The sequence below is a fragment of the Haliotis rubra genome, unplaced genomic scaffold, assembly GCF_003918875.1.
Source record: "Haliotis rubra isolate DU_JTF1 unplaced genomic scaffold, ASM391887v1 Scf1158, whole genome shotgun sequence".
Taxonomy (NCBI): Eukaryota; Metazoa; Mollusca; class Gastropoda; order Lepetellida; family Haliotidae; genus Haliotis; species Haliotis rubra.
The window spans coordinates 72,761-97,652 of record NW_025765068.1 but is presented as its reverse complement, the minus strand read 5'-3'; the positions used below and the strand labels follow the sequence as shown (position 1 = coordinate 97,652).

Below are 24,892 nucleotides of genomic sequence, written 5' to 3'. Positions count from 1 at the left end.
ATAGTGTATTCGTTACAGCCCTATTTTTCATTAAAATGTCTTTTCTGTTGCTGGAATTGAAGTAAGTCCCACACAGAGCTGGGATCATATGTCTTTGAAATATAAATTATGCAAACGGCTGGAACCTTGTGTTCCAATACAAAACGTTCGTAACGCTACGACATTCGCATGCCTATGATAAACTATAGAGTTGGCCTCAACCATTGACTGGATTACATTCTTTTCGTCAGCAGAGAAATTTCGACTTCTCTTTTTCCTTGGGGTGCAGGCGACAGTATGCGTTTCCATTTTTGGTAAACCGGAAGTAAACAGAAAACGGAACTATGGGATATATGGAAGGTATATAACCAGTGACGTTAACCACACTGTTAAACTTTGATGGCGACGTTAGCTAACGGCATGACTAACCATGTTCTGAACAACGCATATTTAACGTTCGGTTACCTAAGGATTTAACCGCCGTTAGGAGTTAACCGGCGGTTAAGATAACCGAGTATTGAACAACCGGGACCAGATAGATAGTTAGTTAACCAACTAAGTACGTTTCCACGAACAGCATCATTTTCTAATTTGTGCAATAAACCTTTATGCCATGCCCTGTAAAAAGCTTTTGAAATATCACAAAACAGCATACAGTAAAGGTGGTGATTATCTAGGACTGAGCATATATTATGATAAATGTCTATGTTGAGATGTAGTAGAATGACTAGCAGTAAAACCTGACTGGAATTTACTTCAAATGTTATGTTCATGGAAATGGTCGTGCACTTGCTTTATTACCATTATTTTTTCAAGGATTTTCCAAAGGATAGGTAATATTAAACTAATAGGTCTGTAATTAGTTGGGAGGGATGCATTTCCTTCTTTCAAAATAGGAGTAACATTACCCGTTTTCTACAGTTTAGAAAATACAGTCACTCAGTGATATATTATACAACAAACAAAGAGGTTCAGCTATAGATGTACAAATTCGTTTTAACACTCTCATGCTAATGCCATCAGGTCCACTAGATTTGTTTGCTGGTAAGGTCTTATCAGATACATGTACCTCCTTTTCGGTTACAATGACATGTTATACATTATATATACAAAATATTCATTTAATGTTTGAGCTTTATCCAAATCTGTAAAACCTGAAGGGGAATGGGTCCCGATGAAGTAGTAACAACCTGATTGAGTAGACTGAAGTGATAAATAGTTATCAAAAATAGATTAAAAGTTTCCCTTGGCTATTCTTTTCAGATTATTTACTTTATTCCTTTGCTTTTTGTATTTAAATAGCTCAGAAGTATTCAGAGATCGAAATGCTTTTTTCCTTAGACGTTCTCATTTCTTTTAAGTATGTTACGAGGGGCGTTGAAAAAGTAGTCAAACTAACTATATTCTCGATGTCCAATATTTGAAAAACAGCTTCCATTTTATTTTGAAGGAATCATTAGCAAAGCCATATCCAAAATTCCTTGTGGGTAATGTGGTTAACGAGACATTAGTCATCACAACATTGGGGTATTATGTTTCTTGCAAATTTGCAGAAAATGGAAAACGATCTCCCATTTGGTATCTAGTAATAGTAATAGTCCGCTTATATGGCGCTCACATCCAGGCACATTGCCTGCTCACGGCGCTACGTACATTACTATCCCTGATCATAGGACACTATCGTAGTTTCCGATACTTTTTCAACTCCCTGGGGACTGTACAGCCATGCTGCCTGTTAGGCGCAATGAACTAAACACTCACATTGCCAGCACATACTCACGGGTACCCATTTTACAGCTGGGTGAACTGAGTTAGTGTAGATCTAAGTATCTTGTCCAAGGATACTACGCAAATGTGCCCCATCTCGGGACCCGAACCTAGGTGCCTCCTCGAAACAGGCCCTTCAGCGTGATAGGCAGACGCCTTACAACTGCACCATTGCGCTATCTCTTGGATAATGGTATACCCTCAGATAGTATCATATAAAATATGTTCAGCATAATATTGGATGACTTCCCATCATCATCAACATTCAAAGATTTGGATTGCTTGATTTACATTTAGACGGGGACTGAGGACACCCTCATTTTAAATTTTCAAAAACATTGTGTCCAGATATACAACATATTGAGAGCTGACACTTGTGTGACCATTCTGTATTTAGTTTGAACCATTGACACCATGAATGAATAAGTGAAAACTTTAGGATGAGTTATATCCTTATGATGACGTCAACTGAAAGGGGGTGGGTAGTGTCTCCAAAACAAGCCCTTTCAGTAAACATGAAGGGGGAGTCACTTGAACAAGCAATTCTAGTTTAAAATTGCTTTTTTGTGCAGTTTAATATCTAAGTTTGACTTTTACCAACATACAACATGTTTTTTGCATATTTTGTTTCAATTGGTGTAGGGGGATTCCCATCAATACACCTTGATATAAAATTGGATCAAAATCTATTAATTCTTTCCTGAGTTCGCGGCTACCAAGCTTGGCGTGTGCAAAACTGTTACACCTTCGCTGTGACCTTTAAAATGACCTCAAGGTCACAAAATTCAAGTGGTGTCGGTAAATCTCGTCAATAAACCTTGGTACCAAATTTGAACAAAATCCATCATTTCTTTCTCGAGTTCTTTCAGTAAACCGAAGGGGGAGTCATTTGAAAAAGCGATTGTAGTTTCAAATTGCCTTTTTGTGCAGTTTAATATCTAAGTTTGATTCTAGCTGACCTCTACCAATCTCAAACATACAAAAATGTTTCTTGCATATTTTGTTTCCTGAAGTTTAATTTGTGATGCATTTCATTGCTAGTCAGCTAGGCTTTTCCATTTGTCCGAACCACAACATACGGAGACAGATCATTTAGCAGCCCGGGTGCTGTACTCTGGAATTGATTACCTGAAAATGTCAGAAAATCGGAAAATATCAACAGTTTCCGATCGTGTCTCAAAACCATCCTCTTCAAACGAGCATTCGACTAAGCGCACATGAGCAGGACTCTGGATATGTAGCGCTATACAAATGTCTAATTTGATTTGATTTGATTTGATATAACCGTTAGAAACCCATCCCCACCCCACCCTACTTTATATTTATACATATCAAAACCTCAAAAGATATTTGCGAAAAGACATGATACAGAGGACAGTTTATATCGATTCTATATCAGGACGAATATAATTTTCGTCATTTGGTTAAGATTTGTCAATTCTTTCTTGGGGTATCGCGCTAACAATCTTTATATTGGCAAGACCCTCAGATTTTTGCTGTGACCATGAAAATTATCTCAAGGTCACTCCATTTCACTTGTGTCGGTGAATCTCGCCAATATACCTTGGTACCAAATTTGAACAAAATCCATCATTTCTTTCTTGAGTTATCGCCCTAACAAACTTATTTGATGTATGAAATGCAACGAAAAACAAACACCCGCGTATTTACGAGTGATTAAAACTGTTATTACAATTTACGTAAATATTTATTACATTTTACCGCAACGAAAAGTATTACAATTTACGTCAATTTTTATTACAATTTGCGTATTACAATTTACGTCAATTTTTATTACAATTTACGTTTTTATTACAATTTACGTCAAGTTTATTACAATTTGCTGCAAGTATTACAATTTGCGTTTTTATTACAATTTACGTCGTAACAGTGCCTCTACTCCCTTTGAAGTATGCGACCTGTGGTCGGAGTATTACTGCGACCTACTTTCGCCATACGAAAGCAACAACTTCGACGCTGACCATTTTGAATCTATAAACAATGCGGTCGAAGAGATAGAACGTTCTGATGTCCCATCGTGTGACCCAATATTGGAAAATGGTGTCTCTGTATCTAACAATCTATCTGTAGTGCAATCACTAAAGTTGAAGAAAGCGCCAGGACCAGACTTTATTACAAATAAACATATCCGATTTGCAGGTCCCTGTCTATATGGTTATCTGGCTCGCCTGTTTAACTTCATAATTGAGATGTGTTACATACCCAAGTCAATGTGGATAGGAACTATTCTCCCGTTATATAAATGTAACAACAGGGACAAGACTGACCCAGCAAGTTATAGGGGGATCACGTTAACTTCAGCCTTCAGTAAACTGTTTGAAAAGATATTGTTAGACAAAGCTGAAAATCATCTACAAGTAACTAATCCTGAATTTCCAAACAAACTTCAGTGTGGATTTAAAAACGAACACGGGGCAAACATAGCTGTTCACATACTTAAAGAGACAATAGCGTATTACATGGAGAGAGAATCAAATATTAATGTTGGATTCTTGGACAATGAAAAGGCATTAGGCAGGATTTGGCATAATGGACTTTTATTCGAATTGTTTGATATAGGCGCAAACGGACGGACGTGGCACTTGATTAGACACTCGTACAAAGAACCACCCGCTTGTGTTCAATACAACGGCATCACGAGTAGTACTTTCCCAATCAGACAAGGAGTGGGGCAAGGAAGAGTGTTGTCTGCATGGATGTTCCTCCTTTACATCAATGACCTGATCACACAACTCGACAACCTTAAACGGGGGCGTTGATTGGACAACATCATATACCTTCAGTGGTGCTAGCAGACGACACGACCCTGATACGTACAACTACTCATGGACTGCAGGCTTCACTCAACGTTGTACATGATTACTCGTGTCTGTGGAAGTTGTTTTACAATCCAGCCAATAGTTCTTGTGTTCAAGGGCGGAGAGAAGGATATCAAGGAACCTTACTTTAAACTGAATGACATTCAAGTGCCTGTAAAAAAATAGTACAATATACGCAGGATCTTTAGTTGATACCAAAAGCCAAAGTGAGAGAACGAGTCGAGCCTGTTCTTCTGCTAGACGGATAATAGCATCTCTCAAAGACGTTGGTCTTTGGGCAGGAGGGTTGAACCCAGTAACCTGTGCTAAGATCTGGCAGCGTATTATCTTAGCAAGTGCCCTGTATTCATGCGAACTGTGGGCTAACATCACAAGAGCGGAAATAGAAGAATTAGAGAGGTTGCAGAGATACTTTGCACGAATCATTCAAGGATTCCATGTTCGGTCTCCAACTGCTGCTACCACACAGACTCTCGGGTTCTGCAGTATGGAAGCCACGATTGACAAAAAGAAATTGAGCTACCTCGGCAGAATATGTCGCGCGAGCTCAACCCAAATGATCAAGCTACTGTTTTATGTCAGATGTGGACAGTTCTTAAGTGGTAACTTCAACATAAACTCTGTTATTCATGACTTAATTACTATATGTGCGAAGTATGAACTGTATCAATATCTGCTTCATTACATAGATAAGGGATTCTTTCCATCAAAATATGAGTGGAAAACTATATGTAATAAAGCAGTGTTTACCAGAGAGACGTCAGTATGGAGAAAGCAGTTATCTATGCGGCCCGACTTACAACGGTTTACTGCTATACATACGGGCCTCTCGTCCCATAGACTGTGGAACATGTGCTTACTGTTTGACCTGTACAACAGGCCTGTGTACGCCCTGGTAAAGCTTGGGATACTACCGGTCAGTGCTGGACTCTGTCTTATATGTCGCGAGGAGACAGATCATATTGTGCAGCACCAATTGTTGTGCTGCAGTGAACTGTTTAGCCAAAGAAATAACATGTATGAACGATTGTTCGATATCTTGCCACTAGAAACATACATCAAACTGGAGAGTAGCTCTGATGACATGAGAGTTATCACTCTACTTGGTGGCATCACCCCTATCGTGGACAACATGGACATCCACATGTGGGCCCAGTTCCTTGACATTGTAGCCAGGAGCATTAGTTCGTGAAACCTACAAAGCAGAATCTACCTATGATTCGTATTCCATTCAGTGACGCCCCAGTGTATTATATATACTTATGCTTAACTTTCTTTCCCATTGTAATATGATTTGTACATAATCATGTATTTTGTATTCATGTCATAATTCATTGTACTCTCGGACATTATTAGAGGAAATATAGACAATTCATTCATCAATCATTCATTCATTCATTCATTCATTCATTCATTCATTCAGCATACATTCTTAAAAATGGTAGGGGAACCTGAACTTTCAATTTGCATAAGACGTACATTGCTTAAGCGTTAACAAACGTTTTAAAGACAGACATCTTATAAACGCACCACCATATCTCATTATCACCACCCCTAAACACAATGCATGGGACGCAGTAGTCCCATACACTTGCATGGGTGTCATTCCTGATTTCGACGGTTTTCAAGAGGTTTGATCGATAAAACACTAATTAATTAATTAATTTTGATCATAAGCATGCAGTTGCTAGTGTTTGTTTCTAGCCGTTTGTTGTGTATATATGGAGCAACTTATCCCATATATTTCGTTTTACGTTTGTGGAGTAATCAGAACCTGATCTGCCGCGTGATACAGAGTTACAGTGAAACATACTGGCTTGATTCGGCCTTGGTAAATATACTCCCCTAAACAAAACCTTACCACGACATTGTCACATCGAAATTTTCTGTAGTCAGCAAAAGTGGATTCTGTAGTTGTCAACAAACATGACATTGCTGTTATTTATAATGTTGTTCCAGTTGACTGGTTGAAGTAATCTATGGCTTTCGCCAACAAATCTCCACAGGGCTGGATAAATTGTGGCGCCAACATTATCAGGTTTGTGAACAACAAACAGGTATGATTCTCAAAAGGCTTCATTTGGTTTCATTTTATTACCATTCAAATGAATCTGAAATTATCAGATTATGTGGTAGTACGCTTTTTACATTCGTTCGTACGTCTGTACTGATAAATGGTGAAATCTTTGTCTGATGACAATGATGACCAGCACGTGAAATTTATAGGAACGGGGAATTACTAACACACTTTACGTCGTCTTACGGGTTGGTGGAATTAGTAAAAAGAAACCAATAGGTCACGTTGCCTTTAGGCTGTAAAACATGAAGACAACAGTAGGTCGTGTTGTCTTTAGGTTGTAGAACGTGAAGACACCACTAGGTCTCGTTGTCTTTAGGTTATAGAATGTGGAAATACCAGTAGGCCACGTTGTCTTTAGGTTGTAGAACGTGAAGACACCAGTTGGTTGCGTTGTCTTTAGGTTGTACAACGTGAAGACACCAATAGGCCACATTGTCTTTACGTTGTAGAACGTGAAGACACAAGTGGGTGACATTGTCTTTAGGTTGTAGAACGTGAAGACACCAGTAGGTCACTTTGGCTTTAGGTTGCAGAACGTGCAGACACCAGAAAATTACGTTATCTTTAGGTTGTACAACGTAAAGACAGCAGTAGGTCACATTGTCTATAGGTTGTAGAACTTGAACACACCAGAGAGATACGTTATCTTTAGGTTGTAGAACGTGACGACACCAGTAGGTCACGTTGTCTTTAGGTTGTAAAAATTGAAGACACCAGTAGGTTACGTTGTCTTCAGGTTGCAGAACGTAAAGACAGCAGTAGGTCACATTGTCTACAGGTTGTAGAACGGGAAGACACTAGTAGGGCACTTTGTCGTCAGGTTGTAGAACGTGAAAACAACAGAAGGTCACGTTTTCTTTAGGTTGCGGAGCGTGAAGACACCACTTGGTCACGCTGTCTTTAAAGTGTAGAATGTGACGACACCAGTAGGTTATGCTGTCTGTAGTGTGTAGAACGTGAAGACACCAGTAGGTAACGTTGTCTTTAGAATGTAGAACGTGACAACACCAGTAGGTTGCGTTGCCGTTAGGTTGCAGAACGTGCAGACACCAGTAAGTCACGTTGTCTCTAGGTTGTAGTGCGTGAAGACACCAGTAGGTCACGTTGTCTTTAGGTTGCAAAACTTGAAGACACCAGTGATTACGTTGTCGTTACGTTGCAGAACGTGAAAACACCAGTAGGTCACAGTTTCTTTAGGTTGTAGAACGTGAAGACACCAGTAGGTCACGTTGTTTTTGATGTGAGGAACGTGACGACACCAGTAGGTTATGTTGTCTGTAATGTGTAGAACGTGACGACACCAGTAGGTTATGTTGTCTTTAGAATGTAGAACGTGACAACACAAGTAGGTTGCGTTGTCGTTAGGTTGCAGAACGTGAAGACACCAGTACGTCACGTTGTCTTTATGTTGTAGACCGTGAAGACACCAGTGGGTCACGTTTGTTTATGTTGCAGAACGTGACGACACCAGTTGGTCTCGTTGTCTTTAATGTGTAGAACGTGACGACACCAGTAGGTTATGCTGTGTGTAGGTCACGTTGTCTGTAGTGTGTAGAACGTGAAGACACCAGTAGGTCACGTTGCTTTTATGTTGTAAACCGTGAAGACACCAGTAGGTCACGTTTTCTTTATGTTGCAGAACTTGAAGACACCAGTAGGTCACGTTGTCTTTAATGTGTAGAACGTGACGACACCAGTAGGTCACGTTGTGTTTAGAATGTAGAACGTGAAAACACCAGTAGGTCACGTTGTCTTTAGGATGTAGAACGTGAAAACACCATTAGGTCACGTTGTCCTTACGTTGCAGACCGTGAAGACAGAAGTAGGTCACGTTGTGTTTAGAATGTAGAACGTGAATTCACCTGTAGGTCACGTTGTCTTTAGGTTGTAGAACGTGAAGACACCAGTAGGTCACGTTGCCTTTATGTTGTAGACCGTGAACACAGAAGTAGATCACGTTGTGTTTAGAATGTAGAACGTGAAGACACCAGTAGGTTGCGTTGTCTTTAGGCTGTAGAACGTGAAGACACCAGTAGGTTGCGTTGCCTTACGGTTGTAGAACGTGAAGATACCAGTAGGTTGCGTTGTCTTTAGGTTGCTGAACGTGAACACACCAGTAGGTAACGTTGTCTTTAGGTTGTAGAACGTAAAGACACCAATGGGTCACATTGTTTTTAGGCTGTAAAACGTTAAGACACCAGTCAGTCACGTTGTCTGTATTGTGTAGAACGTGAAAACACCAGTAGGTCACGTTACCGTTAGGTTGTAGAAGGTGAAGACACTAGTAGGTCACGATGCCTTGAAATTGTAAAACGTGATGACACCAGTTGGTCAGTTGTTTTTAGTGTGTAGAACTTGAAGACACCAGTTGGTCACGTTGTCTTTAGGTTGTAGAACGTGAAGACACCAGTTGGTCACGTTGTCTTTAGGTTGTAGAACGTGAAGACACCAGTAGGTCACGTTGTCTTTAATGTGTAGTACGTGAAGACACCAGTTGGTCACGTTGTCTTTAGGTTGTAGAACGTGAAGACACCAGTAGGTCCCTTTGTCTTAATTTGTCAAGGTTATAGAACGTGACCGTGCTAAGTCGTTCTGTCGCCATGTCTTGTTGCTGTATCGTTTAATGTTGTAATTATGTAGACCCACGAACAGGTAAAAATACTAAATAACGGGCAAAAGAAACCATACCAAGTCGAAATCACTGATATTACAAAACGAGAAACCACCATTGGGAAAAAGGAAAGTGACTTTTAATAATAAATTAAAATGGGACCACATCAAGGCTGTCACCAACACGATTGCATTGAACAGGGGTTGAGTGTGTATTCATTATCACATGTTAATAATTTATTATCAAAATTCACTAATAAATTGAATAATTTATGATTAAAATTTACTTTCCTTGTTGGCAATGGTGGTTTGTCGTTTTGCAATATCAGTGTCGACTTGGTGTCGTTTTTGTGCCCGTTAGGTATAACATCATATGTTGCAACAGTCTAGACCCATTTATAAGGCACAACACTATTACATGAAATGCTGCAATAATGCAGAACCACCTATAAGTAAGATTCGATAACATGATACACGTATGCTGCCATAATGGAGACCCATCTATAAGTGAGTGAGTGAGTTTAGTTTTACACCGCATTCAGCAATATTCCAGCTATATGGCGGCGGTTTGTAAATAATCGAGTCTGGACCAGACAATCCAGTGATCAACAGCATGAGCATCGATTTGCGTAATTGGGAACCGATGTCATGTGTCAACCAAGTCAGCGAGCCTGACCACCCGTTCCCGTTAGTCGCCTCTTACGACAAGCATAGTCGCCCATCTATAAGTCAAATACTATTCAACATTATGTGTTGCAATAATGTCAACCCACCTACAAGTCAGAATGCCACGATATGCAATGTTGTTATAACGTGGATCCATTTCAAATCATAAGTATCTATTTCGTGTCACATCTATACTACAAAGAAAAAGTATGGGAACACCCTAAAATTTGATAGTCATACATATACTTAAACGTGATGAAGCCATTTATCCTCTAAGGTAGATGCAACTTTTTTGTGTGTTTGATGGGAAGTCAGTCTTCCACATGCACTAGGCTGTTGTGTTTGGGCGTTTGAATCAAACATGGTGCTGGTGTGTTTCAGCCCCCTTGTTTTTCGCTGTTTTTGACAATGTTTCATTTCACTCAAACTCAACAAATAATGGATCAGTTGCTTCACTGCATTTTCAACATGTCGTTCAAAGTGCCCATTAAGCACACAAAAAGTTTCATTTACCTTAGAGTATAAATGACCTCATCACGTTTATGTTTATGTACGACTATGAAGTTTTAGGGTGTTCCCATACTTTGTAGCATATTATGCGATGTCATTATGAGGCAGCTAAACTAGCAAGTCATGTTTTATATCGCTTCCGGCAGGTGCCCCCTGGAGGGTCATATTGTGGTATCGTTGTCAGTTGGACACATTTATCATCGAGACCACAGTTCATTCATACAGCGACTCAAGCACGGCAGTTCGTTTCGCCGTTAGTAGTGTACATACAAGATTGGTCAAACCATATATGGGCCTTAGAAGATTGGTTCAGCTTTAACACGTGTAGAAATAGTTGGTATGTAGGCTCTTAAGAAGCCGACAGGGTGTGTTTCGCTTTGTCATGTCTTCTGTTTGAATTGATAATTATTGAGGCACTTGACTGGCGTATTACAGAGGTACGTTGCGATTGTTTCCTTCGGAGGAGTGAACAGGGGAGCAAACTGACGCCGAAAGTAAGTGGACATTTTATACTAAACAGGTCAAATCATTCGTATTTGTGTAAATTTGAGATATTTTCATTTTAAATTAATCCATCGACCCAACTGCATGTTGTGGCTGTATTTCATACGTTCTTGATCAAACACGACATTGACGTTCGGTTACAACAATTTTCCTATATTTATTTATAATGTTTCCGAATGGAGAGAATCTATGGTTTAACATAGCACAGGCTTACCAATCCATGTGAGTTCTTTTATATTTTATTATATGTGTACATGTTCTGCTCGTTACTTTGCCTTCAAAGGTCGGTGTCTGTCAGTCAAATGGACAGCTTCGTGATAAAACGTATCAACATATCAATCATATGTCTGAGGCCTTTTTCGTTGCTCGTTAGGCAAATCCATTTTACCACCAGACAAAAGAACTAATTAATGTGAAATCAATACGTCAGATATAATGAATGCAAATTGAACAGACATGTACTTTTTAAAATTATCAAACATAATCCGGATATGTACACTCACACATTGATTTATCCACTGTACAAGGAAAATGCTACTTTGTAGGTTCTTTTTATTCTCACATGGCGCACATCGACCTTTTAGTCAACTCACAGCCTGTCACACGATTGCATTCAACAGGTGTTGACTGTGTATTGATTACCACATCCATCTGTTCCCCAGAAGGTAGTTTAGCTGTTAAATCAATGTCTTATGACAAGTTAGTGTTCTGAAATGAATGAATATTATGACCTCTCCACCGGCAAACTCCAGAGAAGTGTACGCAGTGTTAGGATAAGATCAAATGGCAAATGCCACGGTAGTTGGTACAGTGTAGTCAGTACAGAGAGATGTTATGAGGGTGGAGTGTTCAAGGGCATGTGACTTGCGAAGGAGTATATTTTCCTTTACACCACAGAGGAATTCGAAACACAATGGCCGACAAACTCCGGAGAAGTGTGCTCAGGGTTAGGATAAGATCAAATTGCAAATGCCATGGTAGTTGGTACAGTGCAGTCAGAACCGGGAAATGCAATGATGGATTGAATGGTCAAGGGCGTGTGACTCGCGAAGGATTATATTGTACATTAAAGTTCAGAGGAATTCGAAGCACAATGATAGAAAAGGAACACAATGATACAGTGGAACGCATTGGAACTTAGGAATTACGGCGATTCAGGGTAAACGTATTTATACCGAGGACACACAATGGTACAGAAGAAACTCAATAGTACAGTGCGAGAGTGAGTTTAGTTTTACGCCGCACTCAGCAATATTCCAGCTATATGGCGGCGGTGTGTAAATAATCAATGGTACAGAAGAAGGATACTTATGTCATGTGGACTTGTCTGTCTTGTAGGTTCAAAGGAAGTTTGTTTGATTGGTCAAACTTTGTTTTCACTCTTACGTAGCGGATTATGAATCCGAGACAGTGCACTACTAAGAGGGTCATCGTGGTGTGTATGAAGGCTGTGTGCTCAGTCCACCTCTGTTTTCATTTTTTCCAATTAGATCATCAGAGGTGTTGAGGCATAGACTACTTTGAGGGTCATGTTGGTTTCACAGAAGGCTGGATACGTTATATTCCATCTTCTCAAGTTGATTGTCACCAGAAATGTTAAATTGTGCATTTGCATTTTTACCGGAAACTGCTTTAGGTAACGCTTGATGACAATGTTATAGTTTTGTCACATTGCCTCGTTTACTGAAACTGTTTAATATTGTGTACAACTTTCCTACGCGTCATCACTGTTTGATTCATACGGAAATGTCGGAAGTGGACATTGGACTCTTATTGAAATGATATCATATCATAATGGAAATATGTGTGTTGCTTTCTCAAAGAATTCAAGAGTGTATTATGTATATTCCTTCTTCTAACCGAGAGGATTATAATTTTTTGGGGGTACTGTTAAGGTGTGGTCTAATCTTGCAGGACAAGTAGAAGTGGAATGCATAAGAAAAGCAAGATGTGTGGATGTCAATTTCTTTATTGTGAATAACACGACGTTTACGGAGTATATGCTTGCTCCTTCATCAAGGCTTGGTCTGTTCAGGTTAGAGTTGAACGAGGGGAAAATGGTTAAACATGGACTTTATAAATCATGGTATTGCTACGTAAATAGAAAGCAAGCCTATGCATTTGATTATTTGACACCGCAATAAGAATATATTGCATTTTATGCATTGCATGTATTCACGTTATCATTGTATTTTTATCAAATTCGTGTTATATAGATGACGTTTGTTTACATCACTTCTTATCTCTTTGCAGCTGTTGCACGTCAGCTGACTTGACGTTATGCCTCCGAAAGGGTCTCTCCTTGCTGCTCAAAACGGCGGCTCAGCTCACAAGGAACCTTCCAGCTTCTGGTCGTCATGGCGGGAAACGCTGGTGGTGTCGGCGTCGTTCATGTCGGCGTACACTGCTTACCTAGCTCTACAGAGTCTGCAGAGCAGTCTGAACCAGGAACAAGGCCTGGGAGTAGTGTCGCTGGCATGTCTGTACGGGACAATCATCCTATCTGGTATACTCACACCGCCTTTTATAAGGCTGGTGGGACCCAAGTGGACCCTAGTGGTGGCGTGGGTGTGCCACAGTGTGTACACAGCCAGCAACTTCTACCCCACATGGGCAACCCTTATCCCTGCGTCAGTCGTGCTTGGGGCCATAGCCGGGCCAATGTGGACGGCCCAGGGATTATACATCACCACCAACGGAGAACGCATTTCCAAAACAACTGGACAGAAACTCCACAGCATCTTGTCCAAACTTAACGGTGCCTTCTTCATGTGTTACGAATCTACTCAAATCACGGGCAACCTGATCTCTTCTCTTGTTCTCAAGCAAGGTTCCTACGCAGACACCAATACAACAACATGGTGTGGCGCAGACAACTGCCCAACTGCCGGCAATGGTACAGAGATAGCGGAACCAGAACCGCAAATTGTGAACATTCTGTTGGGAGTCTTCCTGGTGTGTGATCTTATCGGGTTGGCTCTGACGGTGTGTCTCTTGCCTCCTCTCCATAACACCCAACCCGAGGGAAAGAGCATAGAACAGCCAGGGTTAGGGGAGACGCTCGTGTCCTGGTGCACAGCTCTCTCCGACCCTAAACTCATCTGCCTTGTTCCTTTCTTCTTGTCCTGTGCCATGAGTCAAGGGATTTTATTTGCAGATTTTACAAAGGTAAGGGTACACAATACATACCTTCATGCCTTCTGTACTGCTGACTAACTGACCACAACTATTTTTCCAGTACGAATGTTTGCATATTTCATGAAGGAAATCATTTGAGTTTCAAAGTTAGGCAGTGCTTGAACGCAAGTTGTTCCATCGGACATTACACCTATATCGAGGCGTTCTATGCAGAATCACAATCGTACTTTAATACTGACTCTGTGGAATTGGGCCCAGACAAACCAGAGGTTGACAACAAGGGCAGCGACCCATACCGCAGCCTGAGAGTTCCAGTAGACAAAGTGTCCGCAAGGGGAACATGCTACCATGGGACTTTTAAAAGTACTTTTTGTTACGGAGACGACGAAAGGTCCGTTACTCATTGGTCTATCCATGTTAAACCGCGTTCTGGTGTTTCGAGCAAATAATGAAGCATTTATCCTCCTTTCTATCTTTTTAGGCCTTCATCAGTTGTTCTCTTGGCGTCTCAATGGTTGGTTTCATCATGGCAGCACACGGCGCCATCACGTCAGTCATTGCTATCATATCCAGTCAGATTGCCAGATACACGGGACGATATGGGCTGTTTGCTATTGCATTCACGTGTAATATATCTATGGTGCTGACACTGCTTCTGTGGAAACCGCAAAGTGACAACATCGCACCTTTCTTCGCCATTCCCATAATATGGGGAGTAGCGGTTGGAATATTCCATGCCCAGTTTAACTGTAAGTATACTGCATTTTCTCACATTAGGAAGGAAGGTTTTATGTTAAAATTCCTGATGAAAACTGTTAATGATACGAAGCGAACTTTAAAGTGAGTGAGTTAGTTAACATTCTACATCGCATCGGCAATATTACAGCCATATAGCGATGAAAACAAGGTATAGAATTTTAAATATCTTCTTTGTTTAATTGTGTTTTTGGTTTTTGTTTTGTAGTGTTAAGTTGAATGCAACGGACATGATGCTTGAAATTGCTTTCAAATTGCAAAACAATAGTAAACGAGTTGTTCTTAAACCTGTTGTAGTGAGTGAGTGAGTAAAAAGTTTACATCGCATCGGCAATATTACTGCCATGTAGCGATGAAAACAAGGTAATCAATCTAAAATATCTGTCGATAACGGACAGTAAAACCAACTAGACCATCACAGGTATATATTTAAAACTAGTAATTAAATCTAAAATACTTTAACTATAGAGGACGATAAAACAAAACAAAACAGGCTATAGATCGCCAACAACTGAAGGCAGATCAGCATACTAGGGACCTGTGCTACCCGCATGGACCCTAGTTGGATTTACACCATCTCTTCAGCGGCTGGCGATTGTAGGAAATATTTAGCCAAACTTTAAAAGAACAAAAACACTACGTTTTAAAAATCTGATAAGTTTAAATGTAACTTTGAAAGTTTTGGGACTTACGTATGCAAACTTTGGAATAATGGTCCAGGGGCAAAGATCAACTGAAGGTCATTTTTGTCAGTTCAGTCTATTTCTGAATGATACATAATTAGTATGCGTTTATGTTCATTTATGCAGACATTTGGGTTCAAATGCTATTGATCATTGTGGAGACATAGGAATCCAGGGGCTCCTTTCATGAAGCAACCTTAACTAAGGTTAACCTTTACTCCCATTCTTCAACATTGCACTAAGGTTACCTTAGTGACTTACGATCACCTTAGTGTCTTGTGAAAGGACGCCCAGGGTTTTAAGGAAGAGTGAAATTAAGAATTAGGAGAAACATCTTGATATAACTGGAACCCAAAAGTTAAACCAAAGTCACTCACTTACTCTCTATTTCTTCTGATTCAGCTCTGGTTGGCATGCTTTTCCCTGAGAAGAAACCATCAGCGTTCGCCAACTATCACACGTGGAACGCCATCGGTTATACCATAACTTTCGCCTACGGAGGTGTGTTGTGTGTGCGCACAAAGCTGTATGTGTGTCTTGGAGCGGTTGTTTTTGGCATTCTGGGATACACAGGAGCGGAAATACTCTATAGAAGACAAACACGAGCACATCACGAGGACGTGGCAAATGAGGATGCAACATTTTTAGGTCTTCAGAAAAAACCAAGGTGACCTGACTCGAGGTTATGGAAAAACAATGCCAAATCAAAGACACATAATTAAATTCTTCTTATGTTCATTTTAATTCCTGAATTATGATTGGCTGAACTGGTCTTCCACTCTGGCTGCACAAACACCGGTATAGTTCAATCTCAGATCTACAAATGTCATCACTCTACGGATTTCATTTCTGGCTCATGTTGTTTTTTTCCATCGGTGTCTTCATGTCTTGGGGAAATAATGTTTGTATCTGACACTTTCTGACTATGTCAGTTAAAATAGCCGCCTTCTTACCTACATCCGTAACGGTTAGAGGCGGTGTATAATTATATGTAAATAAGGCTCGTCCAACCGCCCGAGACGGGCTAGATTTCTGAGGGCCGGTCTAAATTCACAGCTAGCCGGCCTCATGGTCTGGTAAAAAATCAAATAACATGTTTGATCCATCTGAGTAAATTCCCCATATCTTTAAATCTTTTTTTTTCAAATTGAGCTTTGCATTTAGACTTGACAATTACTGTTTGAACATTGACCTATCGCGAGCTCAAAGCACTGCGTTGATATATATTATCACTAAAACAGCGTCTATGCAATCACTAAACATTGACCTTTTTGTGGATTTTCTGGTCTGGTTAAATCCATTTTGGGCTGGTAACATTTTGAAGTTACCAGCCCTGATGTCTGGCTGGGTTTTTGGCTTATTTCATACACTGTAAATAGAGGTCTTCCTCTCGATTCACAGGTCTTAGTTTGTTGTTGTCGTACGCCGAACTCAGCAATATTCCAGGTTTATGGCATCGGTCTGTAAATATTCCAGTCTGTACCAGACCATCCAGTGATTAACAACATGAGCATTGATCTACGCATTTGGGAACCGATGACATGTGTCAACCAAGTCAGCGAGCCTGACCACCCGATCCCGTTAGTCACCTCTTACGACAAGCATCGGTTACTGAAGGCCATATCGAACCCGGATCTTCACGTGTATTTGATTTGTTTCTGACTCCGTGTGAGTGTCTAGCTGATTCACATCACACCTCAATATATAATCCTACTGATGTATTGGTTCTTAGATGTCATATTTGTCAGCTGATTTATAGACTTCTTTTTATTTAACTTTTGTTGATGTACTGTGTTTTCGTTGTCGAATTTAATCATACAGAGTGGCTGCTCTTTTCGGAGTTCATTGCGGTAGACTGGATAACCGATGTGCAAACTTTTGCACTGATGTCTGAAAATTCATACCCGATTGAACGGAAATCAATAGAGCCAAATAATATTATACATCCCATTTGCGTTCCATGAAAATCTCTTCACATATCTTTAAATAAACTGTTTTTATATGTTTTCGTCTTCTTTACGTACACATGCACAGGATATACATACTGTACAGTTTCGAAGGTGCTCGTTAAGCTTGCTGCAATATTGCTGCAATGATCGTATTGTGCTTGAGTGAGTACACTTTTAGGCCGCTTTTTAGTAATCCTGATTCGTGCTTCACTCATGGTACCCATCTGGATCTAAAACAGTGAGTGAGTGAGTGAGTTTACTTTTACGCCGCTTTTAGTAACCCTGATTCGTGCTTCACTCATGGTACCCATTTGGATCTAAAACAGTGAGTGAGTGAGTTTACTTTTATGCCGCTTTTAATAATCCTGATTCGTGCTTCACTCATAGTACCCATCTGGATCTAAAACAGTGAGTGAGTGAGTTTACTTTTACGCCGCTTTTAATAATCCTGATTCGTGCTTCACTCATGGTACCCATTTGGATCTAAAACAGTGAGTGAGTGAGTTTACTTTTACTCCGCTTTTAATAATCCTGATTCGTGCTTCACTCATGGTACCCATCTGGATCTAAAACAGTGAGTGAGTGAGTTTACTTTTATGCCGGTTTTAATAATCCTGATTCGTGCTTCACTCATGGTACCCATCTGGATCTAAAACAGTGAGTGAGTGAGTTTACTTTTACGCCGCTTTTAATAATCCTGATTCGTGCTTCACTCATGGTACCCATCTGGATCTAAAACAGTGAGTGAGTGAGTTTACTTTTACGCCGCTTTTAATAATCCTGATTCGTGCTTCACTCATGGTACCCATCTGGATCTAAAACAGTGAGTGAGTGAGTTTACTTTTACGCCGCTTTTAATAATCCTGATTCGTGCTTCACTCATGGTACCCATCTGGATCTAAAACAGTGAGTGAGTGAGTTTACTTTTATGCCGCTTTTAGTAATCCTGATTCGTGCTTCACTCATGGTACCCATCTTGATCTTAAACAGTTCGTGAGTGAGTTTTCTTTTACGCCGCTTTTAGTAATCCTGATTCGTGCTTCTCTCATGGTACCCATCTGGATCAGAACAATATTCCGGTTATATCACGGTGGGAGACACCAGAAATGGGCTTCACACATTGTGCCCATGTGGGGAATCGAACCCGGGTCTCATTCGTGACGAACGAACACCTTAACCACTAGGCTTCCTCACCGCCCCCGGCTTTAAGACGTAACCAGCGAACGTTATCGTCACGAGACTATGCCATCACTACTTAAAAGCAAGTGAGTCCATGACATTCATAAATGGTTAGCAATCAAAATTGTTTTGCAGCCATGTTTCATTAAACCGAAAAGAGCTGGGCTATGTCGACGAACAGATCCGTTTCCTGACTGGATGATATAAAATGGGAGGATCTTGTGCTGCATGATCACTGATTTCCAGTTTGGGGCGGTGGGGTAGCCTAGTGGTAAAGCATTCGCTCGTCACGCCGAAGTGAGTGAGTGAGTTAATATTTATCGTAACATCAGCAATTTTTCAGCCATCTCGTGACGAGAACAATTAATAATTATATTGTAGAACAATGAAAGTAAAAGTCTGTGTATCCCAGATATCAAATTGAAATTGGTAATTAAATCTAAAACATGGTAACTAGAAATGACAAGACAATGTAAAAACATGCTATAGATTGCCAACAACTGAAGGTAGGTCACCATACTAGGGACCATGGGGTCACGCCGAAGACCAGGGGTCGATTCTCCACATGGACACTCTGCGTGAAGCCCATTTCTGCGTGTTACCCACTGTGATATTGCTGAAATGTTGCTAAAAGCGGCGTAAAACTAAACTGACACTCACAATTTTTTTGCGTTAAGTATGTATAGATAAAAATAACTGGTATATGTTTTGCATTTTCTAATATTAGCATAATTCCGCTGATTTACACAAAGTGTGACTGGTCTTTTCATATGGCAAATATTAGTGAATAATATTGAATAATCATTTCATAAATATTTGAAATAATCATTCAATCATTTATTATGCACTGATGACTATGATGCTCATGAGAGTGGCTTGGAAATTAAATAGAAGGCAGTGCTAGTTTCAGTGAGGAAAGCAAAATGTAAGATTGAAAGAAATCAAAGCCTTGAATATTTAATTAAAAACAAACAAACAAACCAATTTTGCCCAGTTTCTGGCAGAAAGAAATACTTCAATATTACCACACAACAAAATTTCCTTTATATTCAAATTGTAATCAGTGAAAGCACAGCTTTATTTGATTTTTGGCTCAGTATTATACAGAACAAAAGTATTAATGAAAGCCTTGCGTGTAAACGAACATTGACCATACTGACCCACTGACCCACTTGTTAAGTACACTGGTCTTTTCAGGAACGTGAGTGCACTCGAACTCCAAGATAACATTCCTCAACAAGCTGGGCACGTTGAAGCTCGTGTTTGCTGCGATAACGAGCCTTAGCTTTGAAAAGGCAATGTGCTCAGATACAATATGTCAATCCTTCTTATCTCTATTCGCGATCGGCTCAACCAAACCCACATATCATTTCTGCAAGCTTTAAGAAGATGTCAGTAGAAAATCCAGAGTGGTGTCCGAGTTCCAATATCTACCTAGCAATGTTTGATTTCATTGAGGCTTGGTGGTCAGGTTCGATGACATTGGCCCCGTTTCAGTAAGCTGTCGTAGCGCTACAACTGTCGTACGTCTATGTTATAGTATAGGAGGTACGGCGGTCTTAGCGCTGCAATAGCTTTGTGAAACGGCGCCCTGGCTGTTGTCGTGTAACTGATATCCAACGGCGGCATGGCACGTTCGTTCCTGGTTTGTTTGGTTCATAGTCGATAAGTTAAAGGTACCCTGCATATATCTCGAGTGTAGCTGACTGTAGTGTCACTAAATATGAATAAAAATGGTTCCATTGAATAGCTACGTATTTCCATACACCCAATTGAAATAAATAAATAAATAAATAAATAAATAAATAAATAAATAGATAGATAGATAGATAGATAGATAGATAGATAGATAGATAGATAGATAGATAGATAGATAGATAGATAGATAGATAGATATATAAATAGATAAATAGATAAATAAATAAATAAATAAATAAATAAATAAATATCAGTGAGTTTTTATATTTCGTTGAAATGGCGCCATATCCCTCCAGTGTGTGCCAGTTACATTAAACGTCCTGAAGAAGCAGGTACAAAATGTACCAGCTGAAAACGTTTGCCAAACTTATTTCAACTTCTTCTTTTTTTATGTATGAAACCGTAGAGCCTGAACATTTCGTGTGACACTTTAATTAAAAGAAAAAGAAAAAGAAGAAGAAAAAACAGATCTTGTTAAAAAAGGCACACATTTGCCAAGTAATTCCTTTTATCTAATTCAGCGTTTTCAGTGCTCATCAAATAACGTTCACTGCTCAGAACATAGTTGTATATAACTTTTGACATCTCTGTTTGCACAACTTTTGAATCCTCACAGCACAGTAATGAGAAAACCCACGTGAGAGATAATGGTGACTAGTTATTCTTGGGTTAATGTTTCCACGTGTCACTTAATTACACCATACTGGGAACGATCAATGGTTGAGGTATACGCTTTCTATCAGGAATCAATATGTTGCATTAACGGACGTGTATATTCGTACAACCAGGTAGTGTGTATCGGTTATGTGAACCCACTTCAAACAAACGACGCGTTATGGTGTCTGGGAAACAAATACCAGTTTTCATAATGATTGGACGCCATATAGCTGAAATACCGCTGAGTGCGGCGTTAAACATCAACTAAATTACCAATCATAATGATTGGTGAGGTGAGGTGAGGTGAGGTGAAATTGGATTTAACGTCGTGCTTGAGAATATTTCGCTCATATGACGACGTGCATGCGCGTGTATGTGTATGTGGGGCTGCTTGTACTAGCCCAGACTTAAGCTGGTTTTATAGTGCTAGCCCACTGAGATACCATGCTGCAGTGAAGCATGAATACCCCACTCAGACACATTATACTGACTCCGAGCCGATCGTACCCATTAATGCCGAGCGCCAGGCAGGTACCAACAGTACCATATTTTGACGTCTTTTGGTATGACGAGGTCGGGGATCGAACCCTCGACTTTCCGCTCTCCGGTCGGACGCTCTAACCACTACACCACGGAGGCGGTCCATAATGATTGGAGGCTGTTGGCAACGTCATTGGAATGAGCCTCTGTCCGCCATACCACAGTTGCCAATGGTAAAAGGAGAAGGATGGAAGCCAAATCATAACATTAACCTGGACGATTCGTTGCCGATGATTAAGGGATTATTGGGATTGCACAAAGGAAGAATAAGGGTGCAGATTCCCTATGGATATAGAAATGGTTTCGTTGCTTTCATTCAACACCTGATTCAACGCCAGATTCAACACAAATTATCGGGTCTTCGCCGAAAACAGGAGTAACTGCATAATACACAAACTATGATATTATATACAGCTGCACTCTACATTCAAATAACTTAACCACAGCCAGATGTCAGACGTATTTAACTGACAGACATCACATGCTGAGGTAATGTCGTTTTCAAAGGACATACAAGGTCATTTTACCATACCTTATTACATGGAGTGAGTGAGTGATAATGGTTTGACGCCGCTTTCAGCCATAATATGCCACAATCATCGCGTCTGGGGACACCAGAATGTGCTTCACACATTGTAACCGGGTTCGAACTCTGGCGTGACGAGCGAACGCTTTAACTACCAGGCTACTCCCACCGCCCCTTATTACATGGAAATAGTTCCTATTGATATACACCATCACAGTAGACCAATAAAACCTTGACCACATAGCTATACCATGAATACGAAGCCCAAAGATATCAGACGCCAATTCTTGGTGTTGGTTCACAGAACAATCAAGTTAACTCGTCAGTATGATCTTTTGAACACAAACTAATATCTATATATTCACCATAACTTTACATTGAATAGTGTGTGAGTGAGTTCATATTGAATGTCAAATTGAGAGTATTTCTGCCCTATCGTGACTAAAGCATTTGCAAGTTATATATCAATGGCAAGTTTTAAAGTAAAAACCGTTGGACAGTAAACTTACGGGATTGTCACAGATATCTGACTAAAACAAGTACGTAAGCATTAAAATGTGGCTGTTAAAACAAATACATTCTAAAACTAGGCTATTGATCACTCGAAGTTCCGATACCACACTTGAGTGACTGAGTGAGCGAGTAAAAAGTTGTAGTCACATCAGTTATAACAAGTTGTAAATTCATGTTCAGTACACATATATGAGACAGTAAAACAAATAGAACATCACAGAAAAGAATTTAAAACTAGCATCTATCTCTAAAATTCGATTTGTATCTTGAACAATACAATAACAAAGAACGGGCTGCTGGTCAAAGTTACGTCACCACTCTGGGGACCATGGGGGCTTACAGTACTGCTACTACCTGCATGGTACTCTAGCATGTTACACTGACGAGAGCTAAAGAGCAGGACGATGCAAGGCCGTTTTTTCTAAACTTTATTGATAACCAAATGTGGTACCTTTCAATTGCACTCCTTTCATTGTTGTGGTACCACATGATAACCCGACAGCTTCATAGTTGCACGAGAATCAACACTGTTCCACAAAACACAATTCCAGTTATTGCAAACACGCAAAACAAAATAGTTTCAATTCGTTTCCACAAGCAGTTAATCTTTGGGGTGTTCCCATCTTCCGATCTTTCAATCTTTGCAACATCACGGTTGGTTTGGCTCAGCTTCAGAAGAACCACAATACAGACAACTGATAGACCTGACAATACGAGCTGTCCTCCAATGAAAATTCCAAATACAGGCATAGTGAGGGAATTAGCCGGGATGTTATCAAAGATGTGGCTCAGCATGACGTAGTAGAAAAGCATCAGGGTCGTGGCCAATCCCACCTTCTCCCCACTTTCAGCTGGCAACAGGAACACAAAGGGGTTCAAACAGGAGGTTACAGCTGTAGGTAATATGATGCTTACCAAGTAATACTCCCGTCGCCGGTGCATGTCCAGAGTAATGGCAATATAATTCCGTTCACCCAAGGGTGTAACCAGATTGCTTTCTACAGTATTTATCTCCCATTGTCCATTTTGTTTCACTGTGGATTCAGCATGACCTTTCGACTTAACAATCTGTGCATGCTTTTTTTTATATACCCACAGCGTAATGTCAAATAAACATGTTTGACTGTCAAATGGGAATCTTGTTGTGTCTATTGGACACTGGATATTTCCGGTATAGTCGGGAATCCATATCACAGTACCGTTGGATTGAATGCTAACAGGGTAATTCACTGCAGTCAGGTATCTGTTTGTCCTTATTGCAGACGGAATGGCAATTTGAGGAAGCCATATCTGTTTATCTGGAACAATAATCTCTTGTAAACCTGGAAATTCGGTTTCATTCCACGATAGGGCTTCATCCACCCACGTAATATTAAAATACATCCCTAATGAAAGCATTTGATGTTTCTCATCCAAGCCGACAAGGTAGGATAACTTCACGTCCACAGATACATTTACAGCTTCATCTATTTCTCCAGGTAAGACATGTTTGTTATAGTTTTTGAAAATTTGCTGATGTAATGATGCTTCCATGCTGCTTCCTTCAACACAGATAAGACCACAGTATATTCCAACGATGAAAAATAACATGTTACACTGCAGTGATCGACAGCGTCAAGAACCTGTTTGAATGAAATAGCCTGTGTCAGACACAAACTGTCATAGAACACACACACACACACACACATAACCTACAAATTATGTGTAGAGTTCGGAGGAAAGGAGGAAATATATATATGTATCATAAAATACATATTTTCTCGTGGTCATGACGACATTGATTAATAAGCAGGTTATTGGAACTTGATATTTGTTAATGTTAATCGATGCCCGACTGTCTATTTGTATGCACACCCAGCCATTCAATTTGAGCGTTTGTGTTGGGTCACACTGTATTCCCGCCAAAGCAGTGCAGCCCAATTATTTATCGAATGGAAGCAGATCACAAAAATGTCTATAGTATAATAATCCTTGTCTTTTCACCTTCCTAGCCTTCAAATACGGGTAGTAGGAAGGCCTACCTACATAGGAGCACAGATAGGGTGCTGAAAAATCTGGAATCATAGTTCTTGCGAATCTGAGATTCATTGATGTATATTTATTATATGCGTTTGGCAGATGCATTTACTGATTAGTTACAGATGCCACAAGTAAATAACATATTTTTGCATTAAATTCGTTTAATATTTTTACACATTAACCGAGAATTCTATTTATATAAGTAAGACACAGTTGCCCTTGAAGCCACTGGTTTGGCAAAAGCATATAATGAATGTCTGGTTGTATATACAAGCAGG

The 24,892-nt window shown here is 40.0% G+C and overlaps 2 protein-coding genes across 2 annotated transcripts; one reads left to right on the top strand and one right to left on the bottom strand.

Moving 5' to 3' along the window:
* Positions 1 to 6,569: 6,569 nt before the first annotated feature.
* On the top strand, positions 6,570 to 16,271 carry LOC124255853 (protein unc-93 homolog A-like). Its single transcript, XM_046689800.1, has 4 exons — positions 6,570 to 6,643; positions 13,210 to 14,124; positions 14,576 to 14,843; positions 15,936 to 16,271. The coding sequence occupies exons 2-4, from the start codon at positions 13,237 to 13,239 to the stop codon at positions 16,202 to 16,204; spliced, it is 1,425 nt and encodes a 474-aa protein (XP_046545756.1). The 5' UTR covers positions 6,570 to 6,643; positions 13,210 to 13,236; the 3' UTR covers positions 16,205 to 16,271.
* A 6,781-nt stretch (positions 16,272 to 23,052) lies between these two features.
* On the bottom strand, positions 23,053 to 24,250 carry LOC124255842 (acetylcholine receptor subunit beta-like). The gene has a single exon (XM_046689790.1). The coding sequence runs from the start codon at positions 24,183 to 24,185 to the stop codon at positions 23,100 to 23,102; it is 1,086 nt and encodes a 361-aa protein (XP_046545746.1). The 5' UTR covers positions 24,186 to 24,250; the 3' UTR covers positions 23,053 to 23,099.
* Positions 24,251 to 24,892: the final 642 nt, after the last annotated feature.